Source organism: Sipha flava, unplaced genomic scaffold, assembly GCF_003268045.1.
Source record: "Sipha flava isolate LNK unplaced genomic scaffold, YSA_version1 277_pilon_pilon, whole genome shotgun sequence".
Classification (NCBI taxonomy): Eukaryota; Metazoa; Arthropoda; class Insecta; order Hemiptera; family Aphididae; genus Sipha; species Sipha flava.
In genome coordinates, this window is record NW_020272943.1 from 1,430,547 (window position 1) to 1,457,947 (window position 27,401).

Here is a 27,401-nt window from a genome sequence, read left to right on the forward strand (position 1 = left end):
ACTGTGAAGAAGGTTACCATAAAGCGGTACCTTATAGGTTCATGATATGTTCAGGTGGTAATTGGACTCCATTAGTTTCCGAAAAATTATGTTTGAAGAAATGTCGACCTTTAACGTCGGATGGCTTGGATATGAAATGCGCACTTGATGGTAAAACCGTTGACTGTTCTATACCATCGATACCGGGTACTACGTTGACGCCCTCGTGTAAAGTTACGCACGGCATACCAAACGGAGGTGTGGAAAGTCCAGTGGAATTGCTCTGTCTACCCAACGGAGAATGGAGAGGGGCTCTGTATACGTGCACTCCAAATTGCGGTCGACCGTACATCCCTAACGAAGCGTTGATTCTTCACGGCAAAGAAGCGAATTACGGAGCAGCTCCTTGGAATGTTGGAATTTACCGGAAAAATGAACAAAACACTTATGAAATGATATGCGGGGGATCGTTGATCACAACGAATTTAGTTGTCTCCGCGGCGCATTGCTTTTGGAACAAAGATTTAACTAGCAAAATTATACTGAATAGTAATTCCTTGTACAAAATTGGCGTTGGAAAGTATAATAGAGATATTTCGGTTAAAGACAACGATTTTACACAAATAATGGACGTGAGTTAATAGTTAAAAATTGAAATCGAAAGAATAAAAAAAAAAATGAATTATATCGTAAAAGTACCCTTATTTCTACTCGTAAATTGTATACTTTGTAACTTAACTGCGGTATAGGTCGGATTAATTTACCTGAACGAAGACTTTTACGGACCTCCCGGACTTTACGCTAATGACATAGCCATTATTTTGCTGACGAAAAAAGTTCAGTTAAGCAACGTTGTTATGCCTGTTTGTGTCGACTGGTTCAAAAGATATACCATATCGAATGGAGCTATTGGAAAGGTAATTATTGTTGTTCATGGTTCAGTTATAATTATATACGCATGTGTACCTACATTTAATTTGATTATCCGCGCTCGTGTAAAAAATTTAAATCATTCTTGAACATATTTTTCATTCGATTCGAGTACATTTATCACATGATGATGTGTATAAACTTGCGTACAAAATTACCAAATAGTCAAGATGACTATTGTAATAACTACACGATATGAACACACCATGATTACATAAAGTGCATGGTATACATATTTTTTCAACATATCTGTTGTGATTAAATTATAACACTATAAATAATGAATAATTGTGTATTCATATGAATAATTATGTTTTAGATCGTCGGTTGGGGACAAACGGAGACCGGATCGGCGAGTCCTAAATTATTAGAAGCACTATTGCCATACATCGACCAAAAGGCATGTCGGGAAATGTATTCAGACGCATTTAAATTCTTCGTTACTCCTGATAAATTTTGCGCCGGTTCTAAGTTGGGTAATTATTATTTGATACATGTAACGACATTTAGTGCCACATCTAGGAAATCTGACGCCCGGGGCTACTAAAATACAGCGCTCTTACGATGATAGAAGTGCCTTTTAGAAAAGTGCTTTTTAGAATATGCCTTTTTTTATTTTTCTTTGACATAAGAGCGCCTTTATACCAACAGCATCTAGGGCAAGCATACAAACTTGCCTCCCCCCTAGATCCGGCACTAACGATGTGTTATTTTATACTTGTTTTTTAAACTACGAAATGTCATAAAACAACTTAAATAATAAAAATTTGAAGTTTTGAAAGGCTGCAGGTTAGAAAAATTAAATTATATTTCCGTTACAAAAGTATTTTGCGCTGCGCAATTCAAACGGTATACCGTTAATTTATATATTAATATGATTTTAATTATATATTTTTTATCCGTACGTTTAAATAAATTATAACGGATAGATATCATCATTCGATGAATGACGTATATAATTTTAGGAATTTCTCAGAAGGAATGGTGTAATAATTAATTAAAGTCAATAATGTAATGTTTTAGTATATGACCTATCCATTTGTTCCATTTTCTTATTATATTTTTTCACGGAACTTTCCTTCTCATATTCCTTCTGGTACATCTTTATTGGTTTTTCTGTCCATCCAGCTTATCTTCAGTATTCTTCAACCCCATATGTCGAATGTTTCTAGTGATTTTTGTTCTTCCATTGATATTGTCCATGTTCCATGTCAGTAGTATGAATATGTATGTTCTAAAACAGCCACCCGCCAGCCAACCATCGTAATTTTATTTATTTTTTTTTATCACAGCCGCCCGATCGTTCACGTAACCTATGTATATTTTACGTGAACGATCGGGCGGCTGTGATAAAAAAAAATAAATAAAATTACGATGGTTGGCTGGCGGGTGGCTATTGGAGGAGGAGGCTGTTTTAGAACATACATATTCATACTACTCATGTCCATGTAGTAGGTCTATATTCCATAAATATGTCTATAATAGATTTTTTTCCTAATTTTTTGGCTTATATTCTTTTAAGTAAGAGGGCTTTCTTGTTCTTAAAATCTATTTTGGCTAATTCCATCTAACTGATCTATTTGATTTCCTCTTTGTTATATATGTTAGTACTCAGGTAATATTTTCTCTTCCACATACAGTTAAACCTTTTAAGCTACACAAATAAGAACCTAACCTAACCTTTTATCTGCGTTTGAACTATTATTGACCATCATAAATTGAAACAATATATTTCAGGACAAGGAGTTCATTCCGGAGACAGCGGGGCAGGCCTGACTTTTGTGCACGGTATCGGTAGTAGTTCTTTGCATTATTTGACAGGAATAACGAGCGTTAAGGATCCGACAGAGAACGAAGCAATAGCAGTTTTTACTGACGTAACTCATCACATCACGTGGATCAGTACAATTTACAAAAATTTCACGTACGCGAACGACAACAAAAACCGGGCGAACAACCCGGTGTAAAACTGACCGATCTACTGATAATAATAATAATATACATTATAGCAAAAATGTATGATGTAATCGTTATAATACTCTCGTCAGTTAGATCATTTTTTATTTTTACATTTATTATTGAGAAACCATACAAACAATACACTGCAATTATCCAAGTATAATATTCTGATATGGGGGTTTTAGGTTCCATATGATATCTAACCTACTGTTTACTGATTATTATAAGTAAAGAGCGGATTTAAATTGATATTACAACTTTTTATTGATATCCAGTAAATCAAATATGTATACTAATCAGATTAATTACAGTCTTTCTATTTAATTTAATAATGCAATTTTTGTATACTTCATGTGATAAAATATACAAATTATTATTTTCAAAGTGATTTTACATAAAAAATATAACTACGACGTAAATTTTTACAAGTAGTTAAATGTAGTTTAGAATTTTTAAAATTATATTTATCTGAGTTATCCACTAAACTCACAATTTCAGAAGAATCAAATAGTCAATTACTTAATTAAATATATTTAAACATATTTAGTATAAATACTAAATAAATACTAAACAAATACTAACTAAATAAAAATATTTAGTGTAAATGTTTCTATAAATATTCCCTGTCCCAATGGAAAAATAGTTAAAGATAAATTAAAATATGTCTTAGAAAAAAATGAATGATAAAAAACTATTTAAACTTACTCCGAGATTATGATAGGAAATCAAAATGTTTATTTAGATACATCACCCAATTTTTTAAACTATTTTAAATATGCATCGATAACAAGTGTCAACGTTGAATGTACTTTTCATTATATAAACATATTTTAAGTAACAGACTATACAATTTTCAAGAATACAATTTAGAGATGTATATACTTATAAATTATAATTCAGAAAATTATATATTTTGTAAATATTATATTGATGTCCATAATATTATTTAAGTAATTAATGATTATATATTTGATATGAATTTACTATGTAATTTTAATGTATTTCATTGCAATTTTAACATATTTATACTGTAATTTCGATACATATTCATAGCAATTTTAAGATATTCTTAATGCAATTATATCCGGTCTTTAATTGTAAGGTAAGGCATAACCAATTTATTTGTCATTACCATTCAGTATATAACAGATGTTTAAATAAAAATATTTTTAGTCTATGAATTAGCGTTGTCTTAATTTATTATTTGTAACTATTACTACTTGTATATATATATACCATTATCGTTATAATTTTATGTATACCGATGAATGACAATGATCGGTTTAAATAAAGTGTTCATAATGATATCCCATGTTTATTAAATATAACTTGATTTAACCAAACTTTCTAGGAATGTATAATTGTTAACAGTACAAATAGAGACCGCCATAATCCTCTTATAGTACTTGGAATATATGGTTGTAGTGTACATATAGTATATACATATACAGTATGTCCATAGGTCCTGTATCACCCTTAATATTTTCGCGGGAAATCAATATATTTAAACGCGATTTTTTTTTTTTTTACAATACTTAGTATGGAAATTCTGATTGAATGGCATAAAATTCAATTTTTTTTAAAAAAAATTCAAAAATTAGTTATTAAATATGATATTGAATTACATATTATACCAAAACATTCATTTCATTTTCATTTTTTACTATGAACCATTCTTTTAAAAAGTATGGCAATAATTAAATTTAGGTCAACAATTATCAAAAAAAAAAAAAAAAAACCTACCATTGATATTGTAACCAAACAACAATACCATTAACTCTTAATACATACATTAGAAACTAGAAATAATATTTTTTCAACACATTTCTAAGTCAATTGTTAAGATATATCAATTAACAATTGTTAATTCATATATCAAATTATGATATAGGTGAAATCAGTTATTCATAATTCATAAATATTCAAATTTATCAATAAAAGAAACAAATACAATAAATGTTGTCGATATATTATATCAAAATATATTTAAATAACATTAACGAGCACTGACAGACACTTGCCAAACCCTAATGTTATTGTCTGAATATCCAGCAAACAACGTTTGTCCATCAGTTGACCATGCAAGTGATAAGCATTTGGGTGGTTCGGTATTGCTGTTTTGTGATTGAGATACAACATCTGGACGAAGTTCCTCGACCATTTCTTTGCTTTCCAAATCCTAAATTAAGAAAATAATTATTAAGTTTTTAAAAAATTAGAGTGAACAATATAATAATATCATAAATACATACCCAAATCTTAATGGATGAACCAAATGCAGCACACAACCAGTAACGGTTGGGACTAAAGCAAAGAGCTTCAATGATATCATGATGATCAAGTGTATGTAAGTGTTTACCGTCATTAAGATCCCACAACATAGCTTTACAGTCCTAAATAAAACAATACATTACTATCTAACTATTTAAAAAAAATTATTTTATACCTTTCCTCCAGAAGCACACAAAGAACCATCAGGTGAAACAGTAACAGTGTTCAAGTACCCAGTGTGTCCATAATGGTTGGTCTTAATGCGGCAATTAGTTAAGTTCCACACCTTAACAACCTTATCCCAACCAGCACTAACAATAATTGGGTTGTGAATATTTGGTGAAAAACGTACACATGAAACCCAATCACTATGACCATCATCCTGGAATAAAAAATTAAATTAAATTATTTAAAAATTGCAATCTCATAGTTCAAAGTAACTAAAATTGAAAGTACTAATATTTTAACTAAATAAAAAAACACTAAAATATGCAAAGTAAAATATATTTTAACTTTATTATAAAAATTAAAAATGTATTATATTTATGTTTGTTATTTTTTTAGATATTATATACTAATTTGTAATAAGATAAAATAGACCAAGATAGTTTGGGTATGTAATAATACAAGAGGAAATAAAAGCAATGAATGTTGGTATCAAAATGAACATTGTATGAAAAAGAGATAGATGGGTACGATTGAGAGATATGATGGGTGCTGGTGTATGGGATGTAGAAAATCAAGATGAGAGGAGGTTTAAAATAAAGATGGCTGAACTCAAATAGTTGGGAGAAAGGAGAGGAAGAAGACATTAATTTGTTGCATGAAATTGAATAATTTCCTGATTATTTAAATAATAATTTTTAATTTTTAATAATTATTATTTTGATAATTTTTTATTTACCGATACTATGGTTTTTTTTTTTTAATTTGACCACTTGAATCTAAAAATATTTGGGATAAATACAATTATACAGGTCGATAATTTAACATTTATACACTAATTTTAATTTTTTAAAAATGTTCGAAAATATACAGTAATATGCATTTATATTATTAAAATTCCAAAAATATACATGTAAAATATAAAAATATAAAATATGCAAAGTAAAAATCATATTATTTGATTCAATAGAACATACCCTAAACTGGATCAATAGAAAAATGTATGCAATTTTAAAAAAAACATCCCAGCCCTAGTTATAAGTAGGTAAAAAAAACAGAAAATTAAATACAAAAATATATTAATGAAAATTATGTAATAATGCAACTGATAAATAATTTATAATACATAACAAATCAAACAAGATATAAACATAATGAAACAAAAAGCAATGTTTGAAATGGGATATTTAGCCAACAGATCAGATAGACTATCCAGTTGATGAATAAATGATAATTTGCACAAGAGATGGCGATAACAATGGCATACGATTAGAAAGCAATTAGTAACGACACAAGGTAAAATGAATCAACTGGAAACAATTAATTTTTAGGGGACAAACAACAAACAGTAATCAGTCATGCCACACACATAATAGTGTATTCTGAAGTTGAATAAGCATTATGCTTTAGCATTTTAAGACCATTATTAGATATTTATAAAGAATAAATACAACATACATATGACTACTACAATACTATGACAGAATAATAAAATTATTATTTCTACTAAATTTTATTTAATGAACTTGTTCATAAATTAAAAACACCATACTTTTTCATAAAATTACCCAACATGACAACTTTCAATAGATATAGTTTCTATTAGTATGTTTCCAAATATGTATTTTTAGTGGTATTGGATATTATGATAACAATTTAAATTTTAGAAAATAATTTCAAGTCCTAGTTTTGTATTATTGATATTTTGTTCTATCTATTGGGAAAATAGTTAATACAATTTATTATTAATTTACAGTATAATTAATAACATTAACATTAAAGAAAATATATTTCTATCTTGGTCTACTGATTATTGGCCGATCACTTTTAACCAACCACGTACAACCTTTCAATCAATAGTTTTACAATGAATAGCAATAATGTATTGAAAACAAGGTCTTACATTTATATTGCACATGGTTAAAAAAATTTCCTAGTCTTCACTATACATTAATTCTATCACTATAACATGTTTAACTAAAAATAGAACTAAATAATAAAAAATAATATTAGCATTAATATCTACTGAACTCAAAAATCTAATTCAACCATTGTGTATTACCATATACATTTTCTAGCCAATAAATCAATTATAATAGTAGGTACACTTATGGTTTTTTTTTTTTTTTACCTGAATAGTATACTTGCATTCAGCCAATGTGTTCCATAACTTGATGGTTTTGTCCCGACTCCCAGAAACAATTTGTCGGTTGTCAGCAGAGAAGGCAACACTCAAAACATCCTAAATAAAATAAAAACAATGTAAAACAAATAGACAAATATATATAGCCTACTGGAGAATCTGCGAAGCATATACCGACATGTGTAAGTACTTACCAAGCAGTAAAGCTTCTATACATAATAAAAAAAAAAAAAGTAAAAAAAAAGCTTGAGATATATTGAACCTTGGTGTGATCTTCAAAACGACGAGTGGTACGTCCGGCAGCCAAATCCCACAGACGCAGAGTCTTGTCCCAGGATCCCGAGAGGGCGTAGTTTCCATCAGATGACAGAACAACATCACTGACGAAGTGCGAGTGACCGTACAAACGTTTTTTGGGGAAACCGTAATTGAGCTCATCACGTGTAAGATCCCAAACAATCAATGTTTTGTCTACGATAAAATAATTAAACATAGGGTAAACGAGGTAAAAAAAAACCAATCGAGCTGCGAGAGATATTGGTCGACTTTCAATAAGGTCAGAAGTATAACAATGAATAATGTTAGAAATATATCGTTGCCTTTATTGATTTACGACGAATGTGATCTAATGCAAACATTGGAAGACCGGGCATGGCGGCGCGTACTTACCTCGTGAACACGACAGGATCATGTCAGTGTGAATCGGATTGGTGGCGATCTGTGTGACCCATCCGTTGTGCCCGCGAAGGGTTCCACGAAGTTGCATGGTTTCGGTCATCTTCGACGGTTTGAATTAAACTTAAATCAAAATAAAACGAGAAAACCCAAGAACTTCACGTGTTCAGTCGGAGACCATAGGGAAAAGAAAAATGCGAATGAAGGGAAAATGTGAGTGCGTGCGAAGAGCGGACGCGTATCATTTTGCATACGCTTTTGAGGTTATAAGTTACCACGGTCACGGTAACGACGTACGCCGCGTCCGTACGTATTTCACTCGTAACCGCGGCTCGTTAATTATTTTTCGCCCACGAGAAACACATGAAAAACGATTTCGAATCGTCCAATGGGCCGACAACGATCAAGTCGCACGTCGTAATTTCATTCTCAAATGCTTATCGCGGAACGTTTCGTCGAACAATACATTACGCGAAATTATAACATTTGTAGAGCCGCCCGCGAGTTTCGAAATCGAATCACGAATGCAGTATTATTTCATTTGTTCATTCCAACTAGTCCATGATGGATCCGTGACACAAAATAGCCTGTCTGAGCTTACGATTTTTAATATTTAGTTTACAACTTACAATTCAATCGTTTACACTTGTCGCGAAGTGTCCGACCGGCTTTATTTGGAAAATCCGTCGGGAATCCGGAGAGCGAATTTTTTTCAACAATAATTTTTCGACTAGGATCGGACACGACGCCCGGTTTGGAAAAGTGTAAATTGTCAAATATAAAATCTATAAGATAATATTTTCCTAAAACTCGGGCGGGCTCCGGTCCAGACCCGTGGGAATTGACCTTTATTGGTGTGATGATGATCGAAAGAAGCAGTGCCCAGGATCAAATTGTAGAACAGTCCCAGTTATAATTATTTTAATTTATACAAGTACTCCATATTTCTTTTTTTGCACTTTTCAAAACATTTTTAAATTTTATTAGAAAAAATTATCTATTAATATTATATAACATAATTTCTCCTGTCTGACTTATTAATAATATATAAATATATTAAAAAGTAAATAGTATTAATAGTAACTATTTGAAAACTAGGTAGGCCCGAGCCTACACGATGGTAAACGTAATTATATACTTAGATGAAAAAACAAAATAAATTTGATAAATAATTATAATTGATTTTAAAACAATTCTGTATTCAGTCGAGTTCTTAATATCACCTATAATGTCAGGGACGCAATTTTAATGAAAATACTGGGGATGCTAAAGCCCTTTTATCTTATTCATGTTCCTTAATGTTTATAGACACCCGCAAACCGTACAATTTAACAGTTACTAAGAAATTTGATAAATATATGAATATTTCTAAATTTAAATTGTTCACTTTGATTTTATATTTTTATTGTGCGTATAACGAATTACCTGTCTATAAACACAAATGTCTTATCACATGATCACGTTTAGATTCTGACTAAAGCGAAGGATGTAATTGTTTTATAATGATATTTGTATTTTATTTGATTAACACTTTTTCGGATAGAAATACTGGTCCAAGTTTTTTTTAGGATCTTTTTTAAATATTAAATTGGCATGTGGTGGTACTTTAGGTAGGTAATTTTTTTAAATCTTGATAGTTTTTCTAGACTCGAGGAAAAAACTATCCTGAAATGGTAAAAATACGCTGTAAACAGTGGCGTATTTAGGGAGGGGCCCATAGGGGCCCGGGCCCCCCCCCCTTGGCCCGTGTAGTACATATTATAATAGTATAACACAATACTACTCAGTAATCGACACTCGTATTATACTTTAATACTTTATAATGTATGATTAAATAATGATTTGATATGAAAACCAAAATAAAAATAGTAAATTGTTAATTCGCATTATTTTGCAATACCCAGTAAAATATAAATAGCAAAAGATAAAATCGATAATGGATTATCGTATCTAGATTCTAGACTAGACTGTTTCTCTGGAACCGTTCGATACCGCACACGCGTTGCTCAGTTTCAGTTGCTGTTTAATTGCCGATAAAATACAATATAGTGTGATCCTAGTCTAATCGTGTAGTTGTGAATAACGTATTCTTTTACTTGTCAATGCATTGTTTATAAGTTATAACTTAACTATCTACTTGTGTATATATTTTAATATTTGTATAAATTGACAACCGAATTTAAAAATAATATGCAACAAAATAAAAGAACATCGAAGATAACTAATTTTTTTAACTCAACACAAAAAAAAATTAAAACAGAATCTAACGACGTCGTGGATGACGGACAACAGCAGTCACAGTCTGACTCACAGAGACTAATTTCAACGGAAATCAAGAAGGTATTATATTATAAAATAAATAAGCAAGACTGTAGGTATATACGCTATACGTATTGTCGCAATGATACTATTGTGTAGTATTTGAGTAATATGACGTTTAGTTTTTCAAATATTAAAAATCTTAATGTCTCAGAGATTGCGCTAAAGAAATATTAGAGCTGCACATACTTTTTGTTTTACAGAAGTAAAAAAATTTGATCATTATCATATTATAATCATAATATTAATTATGGAATAGCATGGACATAGCAGTTTTAACAAAAATAAAATAATACAAATTATTGTTTTTATTTTAAAAAAGTTTAATAATATGACACCACTCATGTATAGAATTATAATAATTATTAAAACACAGTTTTCATCAAATATAAATTTTAAAACTTATAGAAAACCTTGTATTAAATTTTCAATTCTTAGCTATGAATACTAAAAATGTAGGTTTAATTAGTATTGTAATATGTAATACGCTTTTGTTATTATTATTTTAGAAATCAGGGCATTTGTATGATATTGCCAATTTTGTGGTCAAACACACTTTACAGTCTTCTGAAATATTTAATTGTTTGAAATTGACTTGGATACCCGACCCAAAGTATGATTTTCCTATACATGCAGAAGGCAAACATAGCAGAAAATTTCAATATAAGTATTTAGAAATATTTCCATGGTTAGCTTATAGTGAGATTAATAAAGGAGCCTATTGCAAATGGTGTGTTGTATTTGCTTTTTCAGGCGGTGGATCAGGCAACCAGGTATATTACACAGAAAAAAATAACTATTTCCCTTGATTATTTATAAATATAATAATTTTATAATTATTTCTTGTAGTCGTTAAAGAATCTAGTAAGAGAGCCGATGACCAAGTATAAGAATGCAATGGCTGATTTAAATGAACATTCTAAAACCAATTATCATATGATCTCTAGTCAAAGGGCAAAAGACTTCTTAAAAAACTATGAAAATGGAGACCAAACAGCGGTAAACGTACTTCTCAGCAATCAAAAAAGCACTGCGAAGATCTTTTTTCGAACATTAAAACACTTTTACAGTTGTTCTCCACACTACCAGTTACTTCTGCCACTCCAGAACGCACGTTTTCTACTCTTAAAAGAATAAAAACTTACCTGAGATCAACAATATCCCAAGAAAGGCTAAATGGTTTGGCTTTAACAAACATTAATAAGGAAGTAAATGTAACTATGGAGGAAATAGCACAAGATTTCATAAAAATCTCCGCCAAGAGAATGCAATTACAAGACTGGTCAAAATAATAAACATTACTTAAATTGTACATGCTTTAATATAAGTACTTCAATTGTCTTAATCTTAATTAAATATAAAATATAATATACTAAAACGTATGATTTTGGCGTTATATCTGGTGGGCCCCTCCCTTGAGAGATTTCTGGCTACGCCACTGGCTGTAAATAAGACTTTCACATTTCAAATTTTAGTTATTTGGTCATAATTCCAAAAGTAATGTGGCTAGAAACTTGAAACTTTTACCTATAGCAAAGATATTGTTTTTTCGTAATGCGAATTATTTTCGTATTGTATAAAAATGTATATATTTATACAAAAAAACTCAAAAACTATTGTGTTTTTCTATACATAATGAGTAATAAGTATTTAAATGTAAATTAACATAAACACATTTGGGGGTGCTAATTTCGAAAATGGGGGTGCTAAGCATACCCAAGCCCCCCATATTGCGCCTATGTATAATGTCTTAGGGGTTTTAATTTATAACCATTTCTTGCTCTGTAGTTGAAAGCTATTTAATCTCTTTTGAATTCATAGTACTTCTTAATTTTTAATATTATAAAATATAATTTGTATTTCAAAAATAAATTATAATGTTTGGTACTGAATATAAAAATATAATAAAGATTATAATGTAATACAAAATCACATAATATACATAAGACCAAATGTCGTAATTTTTAATATTTTTTTGTATTTTTAAAAACAAAGCTCTATATTTAAGGTATGCAGATGCATATCCCATGCGCACGCCTATGTATTAAGATATACTTATAGTATTTAAAAATGGTTCTTCTTATTCAATTATTTAAATATAATACTCATGAGACGTGGAATCCTTAAAAATCAATTAATCATGATTCACAAGATGTCAATAATTTATACAATGTAGAAAAAAAAATTCAACTTATTTTTGTACAATTATGTAACATGACTATAATACCTATGACTCAGGGCCGTGGCAAAGGAGATCGAGAGTTGCCCAAGTCCCGGATGCAAAAAGGAAATATTTGTCTTTTATATAAAAAATTACAACGGTCATGTTGTGTATTTTAATTACATAAACATAATTTATATTCATGGAAATAATTGTTGAAAATAATATCTAATAATAATATATTTAAATTAAAAATACGTAGGATCGCATCTTGTAGTTTCATCCCGAGCGCAATATTTGGTTGCTATGACACTGCTATCCCTAAATTATTAAATTTTGTCTTTAATAGTACACAATATAATATATTATGTTGATTATGTATTTTTAGTCAACAGTAAACAATTAACATTAGCTATCTATATAAATTAACATTTGTTATTGTAATTGTAAAGATAAAATGCGTCCATCTCAAATATTTTTACTTAAACGTTCGTAACTGATCACAGTTATTTTGTTGAAAGCTTTTAGCACTTTTCTAATTGAATGCAAATAAATAAACTCCCTTGTAAAATAATAATTATGTCTTATAAACTTATACTTAATTAATTAGAACGTACACATATGGCCATGAAATAATGAAACGTGTTAAATTAAATTATAAATTATTACAATTACTCCGTACACCACTCTGCTCATCTTGATTTAAAATCATTAAAACAATTTGAAAATTCGATGTCATACTTAATTTAGATGTATTTGATGATAAAAAAAGTACAAATACGTAACTGTATTTAAAACTGTTCGAATTAATTGTAAAAATTATAAATTACTGTTATTGCTATCTTTAGCCAGTCATTTTTTTTTAATTACAGACATTTTCGAGTTATTCACAAACGATAGTAGACTTCAAGTATTAACTCCTCTGTAGGTAGTTCGGGTTATAACTAGAATAAGAATACGCTTCCAAATTCCAGTTTCGAGTTCCCAAGGACGGATGTCAAACATTCGTAACTAGGAATGACACACATTATTATCGTACATTATAACCCATATTACTGTTATTGAATCGTTATTCCGTATTCGTCTTATTCCGAAAGCCGACCGGAACGCCGTTAGTCGATATAGTAACCAACTTGTTTTGCCTGAAGAATGTTTAGGACAACAGTTGTTCAGTTAGACAATAAACATTTGTCAAACAATAGACAACTCTAGGAAAAAAATATCTAATATCTAATGAAATGAAGCAAGGTAAAAACTATAGCGTAGATATATTATATATTTTGTACAGGAGGCACGGCACAAAACATTGCGTTTCAAGCCACTAGTGAATACCAGGAGCGTAATTGAAGGACCACTGGCACGCGAAAATGTTAATTGTATGTCTAAATAATAGCTTTAGTCATTCCCTAAGACGTTTTATGAAAGTTGGTTATAAACTTATATCCACGATCAGTGACTTAACCAGGGTTTCAACATTGGTGTAATGTAGTGGCGTAGTTACGGGGAGGGTATAAGGGATTTCCACCCCACCCCCAGATCTTTTTAATGATATTTAATTATTATTTATTAATATTTACATATTATAGTAAAATTATATTTTGATTTTACTATGATTAGGTATATATTAAAAATTGAGTAACAAAATAATTTTCATTAAATACGGGTAAATAATACCATTTTAAATGTAATATTATTATATAGAACCTCGTATTAAGATATACTAAGAATATTATGAATTGACTCTTAAAAACCCCACCCCCACCCAGATAAAAAATTGTATCTACGCCACTGGGGTAATGTATAATATAATTTATTTAAAATTTTGATTATTAAGTTATAAGTTATAATTTATAACTTATAACAATAAAGAAATAGCTATTCAGTCTTTTTTTTAAGGAAAAAATTTAATTTTTAAATTTAACAGTTATTTAGATATTTGTGTGTATATTTTTACTTGAATTTTAAACGCTTAAATTAATTTTCAGTAGTAGTAGGGGTACGCAGTGGTACATTTCGTATACCCTGTAAGAGGTCTGCGCACGCCCATGTTCAAAGGTAATTGATATGTGTGGTATTTTATTTCTGAGTCATCGAATTTTTTGATAATGGATCTAAAATCGTAGATAAGTTTCATTTTAGTGTTTTTTGGTGTGGTTGATAGTGAACACTAGGTCTGGCTCAAGGGGTAGGCGATATAGGCCTACGCCTAGGGCGGCATTTTTCCTGGACAATTTTTATGTATAAAAAAAATATTTATACGTAAAGGGCGGCAAAAACTAAATTTCACAACAATTGAGCAGGGTCTGGTGAACACGTTAATTTCTAATGCGGATAATGATTTATGGAAATTTTCAGTTATATTATAAACATATACCTATAGGTGATATTTTTTTTTACTAACCTCACCCTGTTGATAATTCTCACCTTCGCTAGAGGTCTATATCAGTCTTGTCATTGAAGTTGGATATAGGAGAATAGCGACTTTTGGCTGTAACGCGTGATAAAATTGAAGTTTTACTTGGGCACCTTCTTTTGTTAGGTTAGTGGTGGTAGATATTTGGATCTAAAAGGACCCAGCCCCATTTTCAGAGGAAATACAGAATTTTTTGAATGTATTAGTCGTGGGTGAGTTAATAGCGTAATTATGTTGGCTCAGAGACTCAAACTCAACTCGAAATTGTTTACAAAATTGAGTACTCCTCCAACTCTAAAAACTGGTAATACTTTTAATCACTTACTTGATATAATTTAATTCTGTTTTCTTTTAAATTCACATATATGATACAATAATTAATTACAGCAAATCAACCTGAACATTTTCTTATTTGGTACGATCACTATTTTATATATTTTATCAAGGAGATTCAGACATTCAGAAACATTTCTAAAATAGATTTATCTATTGAGCTAGTATTTGCTTTAGACATTTTAAATGCAAAAGTTATAATTAACAATTTACTATTTGATAATAAGATTTCATAAGCTGAAATGATTAATATTGAGTAATTTAATACCATTAACCTAGGTATGAAATATTTGCTGAAAATTAATGAGATAGATTAATTACTAATCAGTAAGTAATGTTTATCACTATCGAACTTATGGCTAAAAAAAAAATTACACTTATTACATACCAATTTCCATAGTAATTTATTTTGATTTAAGAATTTCCATTTTATAAATTTGATACCACCACAAGAAAAATATTGACAAAGATAATCGGTAACCCTTACGCCTAATAAAAGGTATGGATTTATTAGTGTAATAAATTCATTATGTCACGATTACGTAACAAGTAGTTATAAAAGATTAAAACTAATTTTGTACATTATTTTTAAGTCGTTTATATTCGGTCAAGGTTATGAATTACATCGATCTGAACCAATCGGTTGCTTTAGGTAAATTGAAAAATGTTTGTGTAATTATAACACAAATTCGGGATACGTGTCAGTGATTTATAGTTATCGTCAAAGATAATCATAAAACGGATAATTTTACTTTCTCGCCCGAAGTGTTAAGCGGAATTCTCCATCAACTACTATTAACGTCACTCTCCATAAATCCGGATTACCCTACTATTTCTAAGTTTTTGATAGTAAAAATCTGAACAACTATACTTTATATAACTGTCGTCGAAAATAAACGTAAGTGAGAAAACAATAAAAACGTGTTTTTATGCATGAAAAATTTAGGAGGCATAACAACCAACATAATATATAATAGGTTATACAAAGAATTAAAGCTATAAGCTGATAAAATATAACAAGGTACTTGTACTTGTAACAAACCAGTTTCAATTGCTTTTAAATATCTTTAAAAAAATATTTACAAATAAAAACTCAGATAACTGTTTGATCCGTGCAAAAAATGCATGCTAATTTAATACATTTTATATTGTAAATCATCAGTTCAATTTATTAAACCAATATTATCTCCTATGTCCATAAATTATAACTTACATCAACCAGTTAACATATTGTAGCATTTAATTTAAATAAAATAAATTATTTAACAGTAAAATATAAAAAAAAATCATTATCTAAACAGTAGTTCCCAACCCATGGGCCGCGAGCAGGTGGTACTGGGCTGTGAACCATATTATATTAACATTACTTACATATATTTTCAAAATATCAAGTATCAGCAAGTGGAGACGATTTGTTGATTGAACTCTCATGTGATCAGACTCTAAAATCGTTTTTTAAAACTACACCATAATTACCATTCTAGTTAAAAATTCGTTGACTTTCCAGCAATTTCTAAAATTTTACTTAGAAACTTGGTGGGCTATATTTCGACAACCTGTATGTCTGTGTGAACGAGCTTTTTCTACTTTTTAAAAAAATAAATGTAGGAATAAATTGAATTTTGAATGATTTAAGGATAATACTTGACACTTTTAATCCAGATATTGATTCTCTCGTGGGGAACAATCCAAAATTACATTAAATTGTTCAACTCTTGAATAATCTGGTTCAATGAAGTTTTATTTTTTTGATAAACAATTATAATAACTGACATATGTACACATTATACAAATATAACTATTGGTGGGCCTCAAAGATTTTCTAATTGATGGTCCACGCTACTAAAAAGGTTGGGAACCGCTGATCTATAAGATTTAATTTTTTTGTGCTTTAAATGTTTAGATTTGAAATAATATAAACAATGTACACACATGCCTATAAAATTATTGTTGTATTATCTTTTCTTTTTGATACGAACACAAATACACATTACAAATAAAATAAAATGATTATTAATTAATACAATTATTTTAAAATCATAATTTGGATTGATCAAATTTCAAATCAATGCATTTTATACCCACAAGGTTATTTACATCAATAACAAAAAATCTTTGTTGTAATTAAAGGAATTTCTTGTTAAATAATCTTCATATATAAAAATATTTAACAAAAGGTAAGTATGTATTATTAAAAAAAAATGTATTGTTACATTAAGTTAAAAAATATTTGTTTTAAAATAAAAAAGTAGATTCTATTCTGTATTTTTATATTTATCTAAGTTAAAATGTTTATAATTGGTTAATATGATTTTATATAGTTTACATATATGCTAAAATTATCAGTTGGTAACAATCAACAGTAGGTGAATTTAAAATATTTAATATGTAAATGAAATAAATACAAGAAAAAATCTGACTAAATAATTTTTTTAATCACATTATAGTCACGTTTCATATTTTAAACTAATGAATGATAATGGATTTTCACAGTCAATATATACTTACATAACTAAATTAAATACAATTTTATACTTTATTACTGCAAACAAGTTTATGTTTAAATATAAGCATCATAAAGAAGTGATAAAAATGACAATGAAATGATTGATTATTTTTGGTATCAAAAAAAAAAAAAAAAAAACATATTTAAATTTCAGTATAATTCAATAAATCATAATTATGTCAACAATCAAGTACTTATCCTCTTTCCTCTTTGACCTTACGCCATCTTAAAATTATTTATGTATCTGTAATATACAACAGATAGATAATGCATTTTGAAATTACTCCATTTTTAATTTTTCCATAGTAAATATGAGTTACTTTTAAGAAAGTATAAAACTTACATGATGTGTATAGTTTAAATCTGATAGTGTTCATAAAAACATATAATTATTGAATAAAAACCAACATTAAAGTGAATTTAGCAATGAAATTATATTTCATGGCTAAAATCAATAGTACACTCTATTCTAAAAACAGTTTTTAGAATTATTAATACAAGCTATTAGTCTGATTAGCACTAGTTATTAATTTAATTTATGTATAAAACAAAAATTATAATAATAATGCCATGTAAACAGTAATATTAAAACAATTCGTAATTCTTATATCTTCTGTACCTAATTAAAATCTTATACCATCATTTTTACACAATAACTAATTCATCCAAAACATGCAAAAAGGAGCACTGATGTTTAAAAAAAAAAAAGTAAATTAACTTACCAAATTACTCATAATTCATTATAATTATAGGAGGTTGAGAAAAAAATATACCAAATTATACGATTAAGTATTTTATTTAAATAAAAATTTGTTTAAGATATAGGTAAATAGCAATGTTATCAAATATTTAATGATTTACACTTCACTCTCCCTCAAAACTATATTGAGAGAAAGTTGCTATAAATAGATAGAAATTAACTGTGAACTTTTCAGAATTAATCGACAGTTATGGTACAAGTTAATTATAACACATGGCTTTTAATTGAAAAATCAATATCAGCCTTCAAAATAAAATTAGAATACAAACTATATAATCATGATTTTATTTAAAAACCTTTGAAGTTATCCACTAAATTAGGATAAAAAAGTGATAAACGACTTGTAAATTAAATTACAATCATAAAGAATATACATATTATATAAAAAATATTGTGAAATTCTTTCTATATCAGAATTCACATACTTTTGTAATTTTATATCATACTAATTCCATAATAATATGCTTTCAAGGTAATCTGGAATCAATTTTGAGATGCTGGATAAATTGGTTCGGTAATTTTAGATACAATATGTATTCTGTCCAAAACAAGGTAAAAAATCACCTGGATGAAAATGTATACTATAATTTATGAATATAGAAATATATAAACTGAAGACCACATGGTCTAAATAAATTAATGATTATGACAAAGGAAAATGTATTGAAAATTAAAAATACTGACAACCCAATACAAGCTGTATGATTAAATGCTAACCAATTTCAGATTTAACAATGGTTATAATAATTGAAATAAATAACTTTTAAATAATAATAATAATAATAATAATAATAAAAAAAAAGTAATTTGATTAAAATAATCTATGACAAATTATACCCAAGTGTTAAATCTGAATCGATTGCTCACAAAAACAAGAAAAAACTTATACTTGACCTACTATACAACTCAAAATTTTCCATAATCTATACTTACACATTTTTTTATAGTAATTAAAATTTTTACAACATGATCACTAATCTATGTGTAAAGTACAAATTAAATACTACCAACATTAAAATAAAAATATTTTAAAATTGTAGTCTTTACCTATGCCTTTAACTTTTTTTTAATAAACTTATAAACAACAGGAAAAATGATTACAATCATGATAAAAACTACACGTATATATATATATATATATATATATATATATTTTGACGTTAGATTAGAATGTAAATAATTTCAAGATTCTATTAAATAATTTGTTAGGAATACAGATGTGAAATGGTTCCTTGAATAATGTCAAAATGCCATATAGCATTTAAAATTATTTTATAATATAACAGAAATAATTTTTGATTTTTCCTTTTTATTAATCCTGTCAGATTAGTTGAAAGTATAAATAAAAAATAATAAAAATGCCAGTGTAAAAAAAAAGAACAAAAACACAGTTTAACTTTTGCTCTTAATTAGTTTTCTTACATTATCATTAAAGTTGTATTACTTAGATAAATCTTGGCGATATATATATATTTATATTATGTATAATTATATAAATATTTATTATTTAATCATACCGTAAAGTGGGCTGATACCAGACACAGTTGGTGTTATTAGCTTATAAGAAGTAATCTGGTGTCCTGCGAGTGACGTGTGGTTCACCGCGTCGTGGAGCTGGATCGAATTGCAAACTAAAATCATGGTTAAAAATAATATTTAAGTATTATGATTTTACAAACATTCAAATACTACTGGTATATTTACAATGAATATTTTAAGCCGTCATCTAGTTCCATAATAGCCGCCTGGTTACCACATCGATAACAATAATTAGGGGCCGAAAATATTGTCACTACATTGCGATCATGACACCTAATAGAAAATAATAATTATAGTTCAAATTTTATTAAAAAAAAAACAATATGATGCTTACCAATTATAACCTTCCATTACAAGTTGATGAGCTCTGGAAACAAGTGTCAAACCATTTGAATGATTAAATGTTTCTGAAATATCTTGGCCGAATGTATAACCGGCTCCTCTAGGTGATATACCCCAACCAATTCGATCATCAGGGTCTGACCATAATAGATCACACATAGGACCCTAATAAATATATGAAATAAAAATATTAAAAATATTGGTTATATTTAATAATAAATAAAATATTACTTCATGGGGGACTTCTTGCATGCGATCTAATGCTCTAATATGATCTAGTGTATCAATAGATGGAGACAACCCTCCATGAAGACAAAATATCTGTTCATCAACAAGAGCAGTCAATGGAAGATAGTCAAACAGGTCAGTAAAAAACTTCCACACATTTGCATTGCCATATTTTCGCAAACATTCATCATAGAAGCCATATACTTGTGTAATCTGTCGGCTCTCATGATTACCTCGAAGAATTGTTATTCTTTCTCGGTATCGTACCTTCAAAGATTTATTAAAAATAAAAATAAATTACTTTGAAAAAATAATATATTTTATAAATTATAATATTATAATTTTTGCCAACCTTTAATGCAACCAATAATGTAACAGTTTCAACAGAATAATAACCACGATCAACATAATCTCCCATAAACAGGTAATTTGTGTCTGGGGACTTTCCGCCTATTCGAAACAGTTCCATAAGGTCGTGGAACTGCCCGTGCACATCTCCACATACTGTTACCGGACATTTTACTTCTTGTACATTTGACTCTTTAGTCAAAATTTCTTTTGCCTAAAATTCAAAAATTATAATGTGATTTGTTGATATTTACAAAAAATATTAATAATACAGAATTTATAGTTATTGACATAATTACAAAGTTTCTAACACATTTTTTATGTAAGTAGTATTAAAATATTTATACAAGTCATAAATATAAATAACTACTTTAAAAGGTTCAAATTAAAATAAAGCCATAATTTAAAATAAAATTCAGAATAGGTAAAAAGAATAAATTAAACCAATATAAACTAAAAAATCTATTTAACTAACAATGAGTGGAATAAAACATTAATAATGACACATATTGATTTTATACTATTTATTTTGTTTTGTTATTGTCATTGTACAATTCTTAAAATGCTATCAAAATAATGAAAGAAAAACAATAACTTTAAGGAAATTGACATATGAAAAAAAGGTTAGAAAAAACAAAAAGTCTATCTCATCAATCTAATTACTCACTATAATTATTATCAAACACCATTTATAAGTTATCGTATATAGACACCTGAATTTCCATATTTTAAATAATTATTTGATTGTATAAACATATAGATTCATTATGAAAAAATTGATACATTATACATATTTTTTAACAGAATAATATATATAAATTTGTCCATTACAATTTCAATTTTTTACTTAATTTATAATGCTAAAATGGAAAAAAGTAGCAAATGATAATTGATATGCTTATAATTTTTATTCTTGAACCAACATTTAAATTGAAAATTTAAATACATTCAGTATAACTACTAATCAACAAGAAAATAAAAAAAAAACTGCACCCAATCACAAAGAAGTATTCTTACTTCAGAATTCATAATAACTTTACAATTTTCATAGTTCAACATAAAATAATTAAAAATATATATATTTGTAGTAAGTTTGGTTAAACATAGAAACACTTAAAATTGCCTTGAGATGGCACCTGTATAATTTAGCTCTATTGATTGAACCTATGTTAAATAAGAATAAGTAAAATTGTATACCTATTAATAATGAACAATTGAAATCTTTTTAACAATGTTATGTTAAATATAAATAATTTTAAATAAGTATTGTTAACAAGTATTAAAAATAATAACAACATAACATACATAAAACTATTATTAAGAGTTACTTATTTGTTTAAAAAGCCGTATATAATAGTGACTTTTAATTTTGAATAACTTAAAACTTGGAATATAACTCCTTTCAATTGCCATTCAATGTTACAAAAAGTAATTTGAGGAAACATTCAAAATACAAATAATTATAAGTATATAGTATGATTAAAAAAGGAAAAATCAATAAAAAACAAAATAGATCAGAAATCCAAATTAATTAAATTAATTTAATGAACACCAAGAGCTATTTCTCACATTGAATTATCAAAAAAGAGACAAATTTTGTCAAATCAATAAAAATAAATAAATAAATAAATAAATATATATTTATATACCTACTATGGTTAATTATACAAATATATATAGATATAGTTCAAGACACATTAAAAACTATGAATAAAATATTGATACTTTTAAATATTAAATAGTATAATAAAAATAATAATAAATCAGTAAAACAAATTAAATTGAAAGCTTGTTAATGGTTAATATCATTTTTTAATTCAAAACTACTTTCTACTAAGCAAGGTAATTCATATTATAACTAACATAACCTATCTCAATATAGGTAGAAATACTAGAACAGCTTTAAAACAAATGCAAAGAATTTTTATACATATATATATATTTTTTTTATAACATCGATATGAACATTTGCTAACATATATAAAATATTATTATAAGTGATAAACTAAGATAAAAAATAATGATATTAAATATTATAGACTACAGTTAAAAATTAATAAATAATAAGGATATTTTTATAAAAAAAAACTTTCACTTTATGACCTATTAAAAAGAGCTTTAACATTTGGAAACAGAATATACCTAAAATTTAAAAATAATAAAGATATAAATGAGAAAATAAAAATTAAGACCATTATCTATTTTTATTTTATTACTTAATTTATAAATTTTATAATTTAAATGTAAGACATAAATATATAAATTATGTATGTATAAATTCTAATAAATAGTTAAATTAAGTATAGATGTAATTGTATAACCATTTAACATATATAATATACTTATGTATCTCTATAAATTGTTAATGAAAAATTTTAATTTTTAAATATTATACATCTCATTCAATTTGAAGTACACAACCACAACAATGATTATTAATAAAATAAAATATGTCCATAACTAATTATGTACTTATACTCATTAGATAAAATAATAAGGAAACATTAATAATAATTGATTAATCTATTTTATAGATACTTAAATAGTTACACATAGGTTCAATAATAAGTTATTTTAGGGCCTTGTTTTAGGTTAAAAAAATAAATAATTTAATAAATAAAATAATATAAATACCACATACACATGCATACCATAATACATAGCTTAGTAACTATAAATGACATCATATTATAATCATTAATGAAATATTGTTAATAATAAATTTAACTCAGTTTTGATGATTTAAAATAATAAAGTAGAAAAGTAATGAGTGTAATGAAATATTAAACGTAAATATATAGAGCTTAAGTATGTTTATAGCTTTAATAATAAGGAACTTTTTTTTTTGTTACATTTGATCAATGATGTATGATGGATTCTTGATAAGTCTAAAACTTTGGACACAATTAATTTATGATTTGTGAACATAAAATTAAATAAAAACTTATTTTATATTCAGATATTCAAATATAATCAAAAAATGCTATATACTCTTAACACCAATATAAAAGGACAAACTATGTAGAATGATTCATATCAATAATTATGAATCTAAAATAATTATTACTATCCATTTTAAAGATACAACAGCAATTTCAAATATATTTTAATAGCATAAATGTTATTTGTTATAACTTTATAAAGAAATAAGTACTCATGTAACTAATATTAAGATCCAACAGCATCTATTTTAAGTTGTTGCTATTATTTTTATTAATCAAAATTACATATAAATATAATCAATGAAGTAGGTAGCTAATTAAAATGATAAATAAGACCAGAACTAATTTCAAGATTTAACAAGGACTAAACTTTTATATTTTATACTACCTATATAAAAAATATAATATAATTAAATAAAACAATTTGTATATCCTTTTTAATATTAATGACTATAAGAGAATAAATAAATTAATAAAGATCAGAATTTCAATGTCAACTAGAATTAATAAAATTGAATTAAATTTTGGGCATTAGACTGTACAATTATTTTTCTACCTACTACTACTCTAATAAGTAATCTTTGACAAATAAAACTATTTAGTATATAACTAATAATAATTAAACAACTGATGCCCAAAAACTGAATAAGTCATATGAAAATTATCAGCTTGTGAATAAAATCTTTTAGGCGCCAAAAGGGAAAAATCAAAAGGTGTAGCAAGTATCAACATAACGAAAACACAGTCAAACAGAACATTATGTTACTGGTTGAGAAATAAGACAACCCTATACTAAACGAAAACAAACTAGCAGGGGAATTCAAGGCCACGACTCCCGAAAGCCTAAATACGACAATCCATGGCACAAATACAGAATTCGGTACTAATCCTGTTATCAGTAGAAATCGCGGAGAAGCCTGAGAAGTGCGCAATAAAAATGGAAATGTAACTTGATAGACCTAGACGACGGGTAGAATAACGGTTAGTCACGTAAACAGAAGGCCATCGGTCGAGGGGACGGACAGTGGCCCAAAGGCGACGGCGGCAACGGCAGTGGAAAAGGCCGCTGGCATTTAGGTGGCCAGTGCGCGTAGGACGATTCCAAAGAACGAAACCCGGGTCACGTGGTCGACTAGCAACGAAGTAAGCGCGTCCGCAAAGGTCGAGCCGGGAGCAAGGCGTCCCGGTGGTCGAATCACACGACAGTCGGTAAACCGGCCGGCTCGGAGAGCCGACAGCCACGGCGGAGGACATAAACAATATGGCCGAACCCAGTGCGCGCGACGCCGTCGTATCGGCAGGGCGCCGCCGAGATATTTACCTTGTCGCACAGGAACTTCACTTGGCTCTCGGTCAACTGTTTGCACTCGTTCAGTTGCTCAATCCATTGGTCTAGTTCCTTCAGGGACGTTTTATCGTCCATAATACGAACGTAAAACGTCGGCGGACGAAAATTTACCGATTATTTCTCAGGGTATCACATAAAAATAAATTGAACGGGCGCGCGAGCGGAATACTGCGGTCCGGACGAAAATCACAACACAAATGAAATGACAGGTCGGGCGAAGGGTGGTGGCAGCAGTGGGGCAGGGAGGGGGCACCCGATGATTATTTTTGTTTTCTTTTTTTTCCCTTTTTTTACGTTTCTATCGGCCCGACCCGTCGGCACTGCCAACCTAACGGCGCGACAGTGCGTGCACAACACCGGACCGATCGGCCGCCGCCGCCGCCCACACAGGAGCGAATGGTCGTCGCCGGAACGATTACCCGCCGCCGCGTCGCGGTCCGTCGGTAGCGGGGGATCGTGCTCGATCGTGCCGTTGATGACGCCGAAGCCCGCGTAGCGTCGACGAACGATGTCCACGCGTCTGTCACCGACTCGAGGCCAACCGGCGCACTCGACGGCCGACGGACGTGTCGCGCGCGTGCAAGTGACGCCATCGCCCGTCCGTCGTGTTTGTATACAAATCACTCGAGTGTATTTCGAGACGCTCGACTATTTCGTTTTACCTGTCACTCCGACGTGGACGGCCTGCCGATAAACGGAATTGGGTCAACTGCGTGGTGGAAAGTGACCAGTGGTTTTCAACCTTTTTCGAATCGCCATCCCCGATTTTTTGTTATTTTTTTTTTTTCTTATGCGAACCCTACGAAAATAAATAATAGAACATGAAAATGTTTTGAATACGAACATAAAAAGTGTAAAAAAAATAAACGATATGGAAATGCGCGTTAACAATTTTCTTGTTTTAATGAGAAACTTGTGCTCGAAATTTGGAAACTATAGTTTACGTTAGGTTTGATATCAAAAACTGCTACTCTTAAATCTGGTTTTTAACCAAACTTATTATTAAATATTACAGGCATGGGTGTAGCGAGGGTGGAGCAAGGGGGGAGAGGGCACTTGCCCACCCCTGAGCCTCAAACTGAATTATATTTGTTTATACCAAACGTGTAAGTTTTACATTAAAATCAAAAATTAAATAAGATATAATTCTAAAAATAGTTAAGTGGGACCAAGTGATATCTACACGTGTAATCGTTTTGACGTTTTATGTGTTATCCAATGGTCTATCTCTAGATTATTTGAATTACGTGTTAAACTAATCATTTTATGTTTTTGCCCCTCCCTGATTCAAATTTTAGCTACGCCCATGATTACAGGGTTTATTTTTTATTATTTTTGCTACTGCACATCATAGAAGCTGCCTCAGATGTATGATATCACGTTGTCTCCCATTTCATAATTTTTCTCTCTCAATACTTTTGTACACGGACAAAATAATAACGCGACATTGTCGAATACGGGTTATCTATATTTGTTTGCATGAGTGTGTGTTTGTGAAAAACACACTACCTAAAAATGATTATCATAATATCATTATTATTATTTGAAAAAACAATTATTCACATGAAATCAACGGATAATTGATTCGCACCTAACACAGTACTTACGAATAATTAATTATTGCTGTTTTAAAATCGAAAATGTTCATAACCACTCACCAAACAATTCAATCGATTTTAAAAAAAAAAAAATAAACGACCTACGTCATTTTTAGTTCAACTAAATATTTTCGTTTTTAAATCTGGGTTTGTATTCGATTTTATAAATACCTACGTGTTAAATTGAAATTCCTTCTCTTATGTTTATTTTACATACATTATCTATAAATATCGACCGTACATTTTTTTTTTTTTCATGTAAATTGATAAATTAAATGCTTGTAATTATCGTTGCCAAAAAAACCAATTTATTTTGTGTTATGTACTTGCTTTATCATCAGAAAACGATAATCCGATTTTTAACTTTTTTTTAACTTTTATGTAATTTATAACAATTAATTTAGTATTATTTTTGCAATAAAACATTTTTAGGTTTGTTTTT

General features: G+C 28.7%; 4 protein-coding genes across 7 annotated transcripts in view; 2 read left to right on the plus strand and 2 right to left on the minus strand.

Annotated features, from left to right (window-relative positions):
* Nucleotides 1–3,158, plus strand: part of LOC112685446 (modular serine protease) — an 11,309-nt gene extending 8,151 nt beyond the window's left edge. The window contains exons 7-10 of one of the 2 annotated variants that reach the window (XM_025557338.1): nt 13–611; nt 729–896; nt 1,229–1,385; nt 2,647–3,158. In XM_025557338.1, the coding sequence (XP_025413123.1) occupies nt 13–611; nt 729–896; nt 1,229–1,385; nt 2,647–2,876 (1,154 nt within the window). In that variant the 3' untranslated portion in view covers nt 2,877–3,158. The remainder of the gene's footprint in view (nt 1–12; nt 612–728; nt 897–1,228; nt 1,386–2,646) is intronic. The other variant, XM_025557339.1, reaches the window with a different exon arrangement.
* A 1,658-nt stretch (nt 3,159–4,816) lies between these two features.
* Nucleotides 4,817–8,342, minus strand: LOC112685475 (guanine nucleotide-binding protein subunit beta-like protein). Its single transcript, XM_025557373.1, has 6 exons — nt 8,117–8,342; nt 7,710–7,918; nt 7,436–7,546; nt 5,315–5,521; nt 5,121–5,261; nt 4,817–5,047 (listed from the first exon to the last, which is right to left on the minus strand). Exons 1-6 carry the CDS (start codon nt 8,223–8,225, stop codon nt 4,865–4,867), a joined length of 960 nt encoding a protein of 319 aa, XP_025413158.1. The 5' UTR covers nt 8,226–8,342; the 3' UTR covers nt 4,817–4,864.
* A 1,966-nt stretch (nt 8,343–10,308) lies between these two features.
* On the plus strand, nt 10,309–11,823 carry LOC112685451. Its single transcript, XM_025557347.1, has 4 exons — nt 10,309–10,462; nt 10,951–11,214; nt 11,291–11,440; nt 11,512–11,823. Exons 1-4 carry the CDS (start codon nt 10,313–10,315, stop codon nt 11,731–11,733), a joined length of 786 nt encoding a protein of 261 aa, XP_025413132.1. The 5' UTR covers nt 10,309–10,312; the 3' UTR covers nt 11,734–11,823.
* Nucleotides 11,824–17,968: 6,145 nt separating this feature from the next.
* Nucleotides 17,969–25,569, minus strand: LOC112685452 (serine/threonine-protein phosphatase 2A catalytic subunit alpha isoform). 3 transcript variants are annotated; one of them, XM_025557350.1, is made up of 7 exons: nt 25,335–25,569; nt 21,076–21,285; nt 20,727–20,990; nt 20,488–20,660; nt 20,319–20,426; nt 20,132–20,245; nt 17,969–18,098 (listed from the first exon to the last, which is right to left on the minus strand). In XM_025557350.1, exons 1-6 carry the CDS (start codon nt 25,434–25,436, stop codon nt 20,173–20,175), a joined length of 930 nt encoding a protein of 309 aa, XP_025413135.1. In that variant the 5' UTR covers nt 25,437–25,569; the 3' UTR covers nt 17,969–18,098; nt 20,132–20,172. The 3 variants fall into 3 exon arrangements, with proteins under 3 accessions (XP_025413135.1, XP_025413134.1, XP_025413133.1); XM_025557349.1 differs by lacking the exon at nt 17,969–18,098 and adding an exon at nt 18,884–19,152; XM_025557348.1 differs by lacking the exon at nt 17,969–18,098 and adding an exon at nt 18,884–19,178.
* Nucleotides 25,570–27,401: the final 1,832 nt, after the last annotated feature.

Bases quoted from the DNA above. Each gene is read 5' to 3' on its own strand.
- LOC112685452 (XM_025557350.1), bottom strand. From the start codon at position 25,436: ATGGACGATAAAACGTCCCTGAAGGAACTAGACCAATGGATTGAGCAA. The intron at 20,991-21,075 runs GTTGGCAAAAAT...AAATCTTTGAAG, and splicing joins CATTATTGGTTGCATTAAAG to GTACGATACCGAGAAAGAAT. The intron at 20,427-20,487 runs GTAAGCATCATA...ATTTTCTATTAG, and splicing joins GTAATGGAAGGTTATAATTG to GTGTCATGATCGCAATGTAG.
- LOC112685475 (XM_025557373.1), bottom strand. From the start codon at position 8,225: ATGACCGAAACCATGCAACTTCGTGGAACCCTTCGCGGGCACAACGGA. The intron at 5,522-7,435 runs GTAAAAAAAAAA...TTTTTATTCCAG, and splicing joins AATGCAAGTATACTATTCAG to GATGATGGTCATAGTGATTG. The intron at 5,262-5,314 runs GTATAAAATAAT...TGTTTTATTTAG, and splicing joins TGTGTGCTTCTGGAGGAAAG to GACTGTAAAGCTATGTTGTG.
- LOC112685451 (XM_025557347.1), top strand. From the start codon at position 10,313: ATGCAACAAAATAAAAGAACATCGAAGATAACTAATTTTTTTAACTCA. The intron at 10,463-10,950 runs GTATTATATTAT...TTATTATTTTAG, and splicing joins TTTCAACGGAAATCAAGAAG to AAATCAGGGCATTTGTATGA. The intron at 11,215-11,290 runs GTATATTACACA...TATTTCTTGTAG, and splicing joins GCGGTGGATCAGGCAACCAG to TCGTTAAAGAATCTAGTAAG.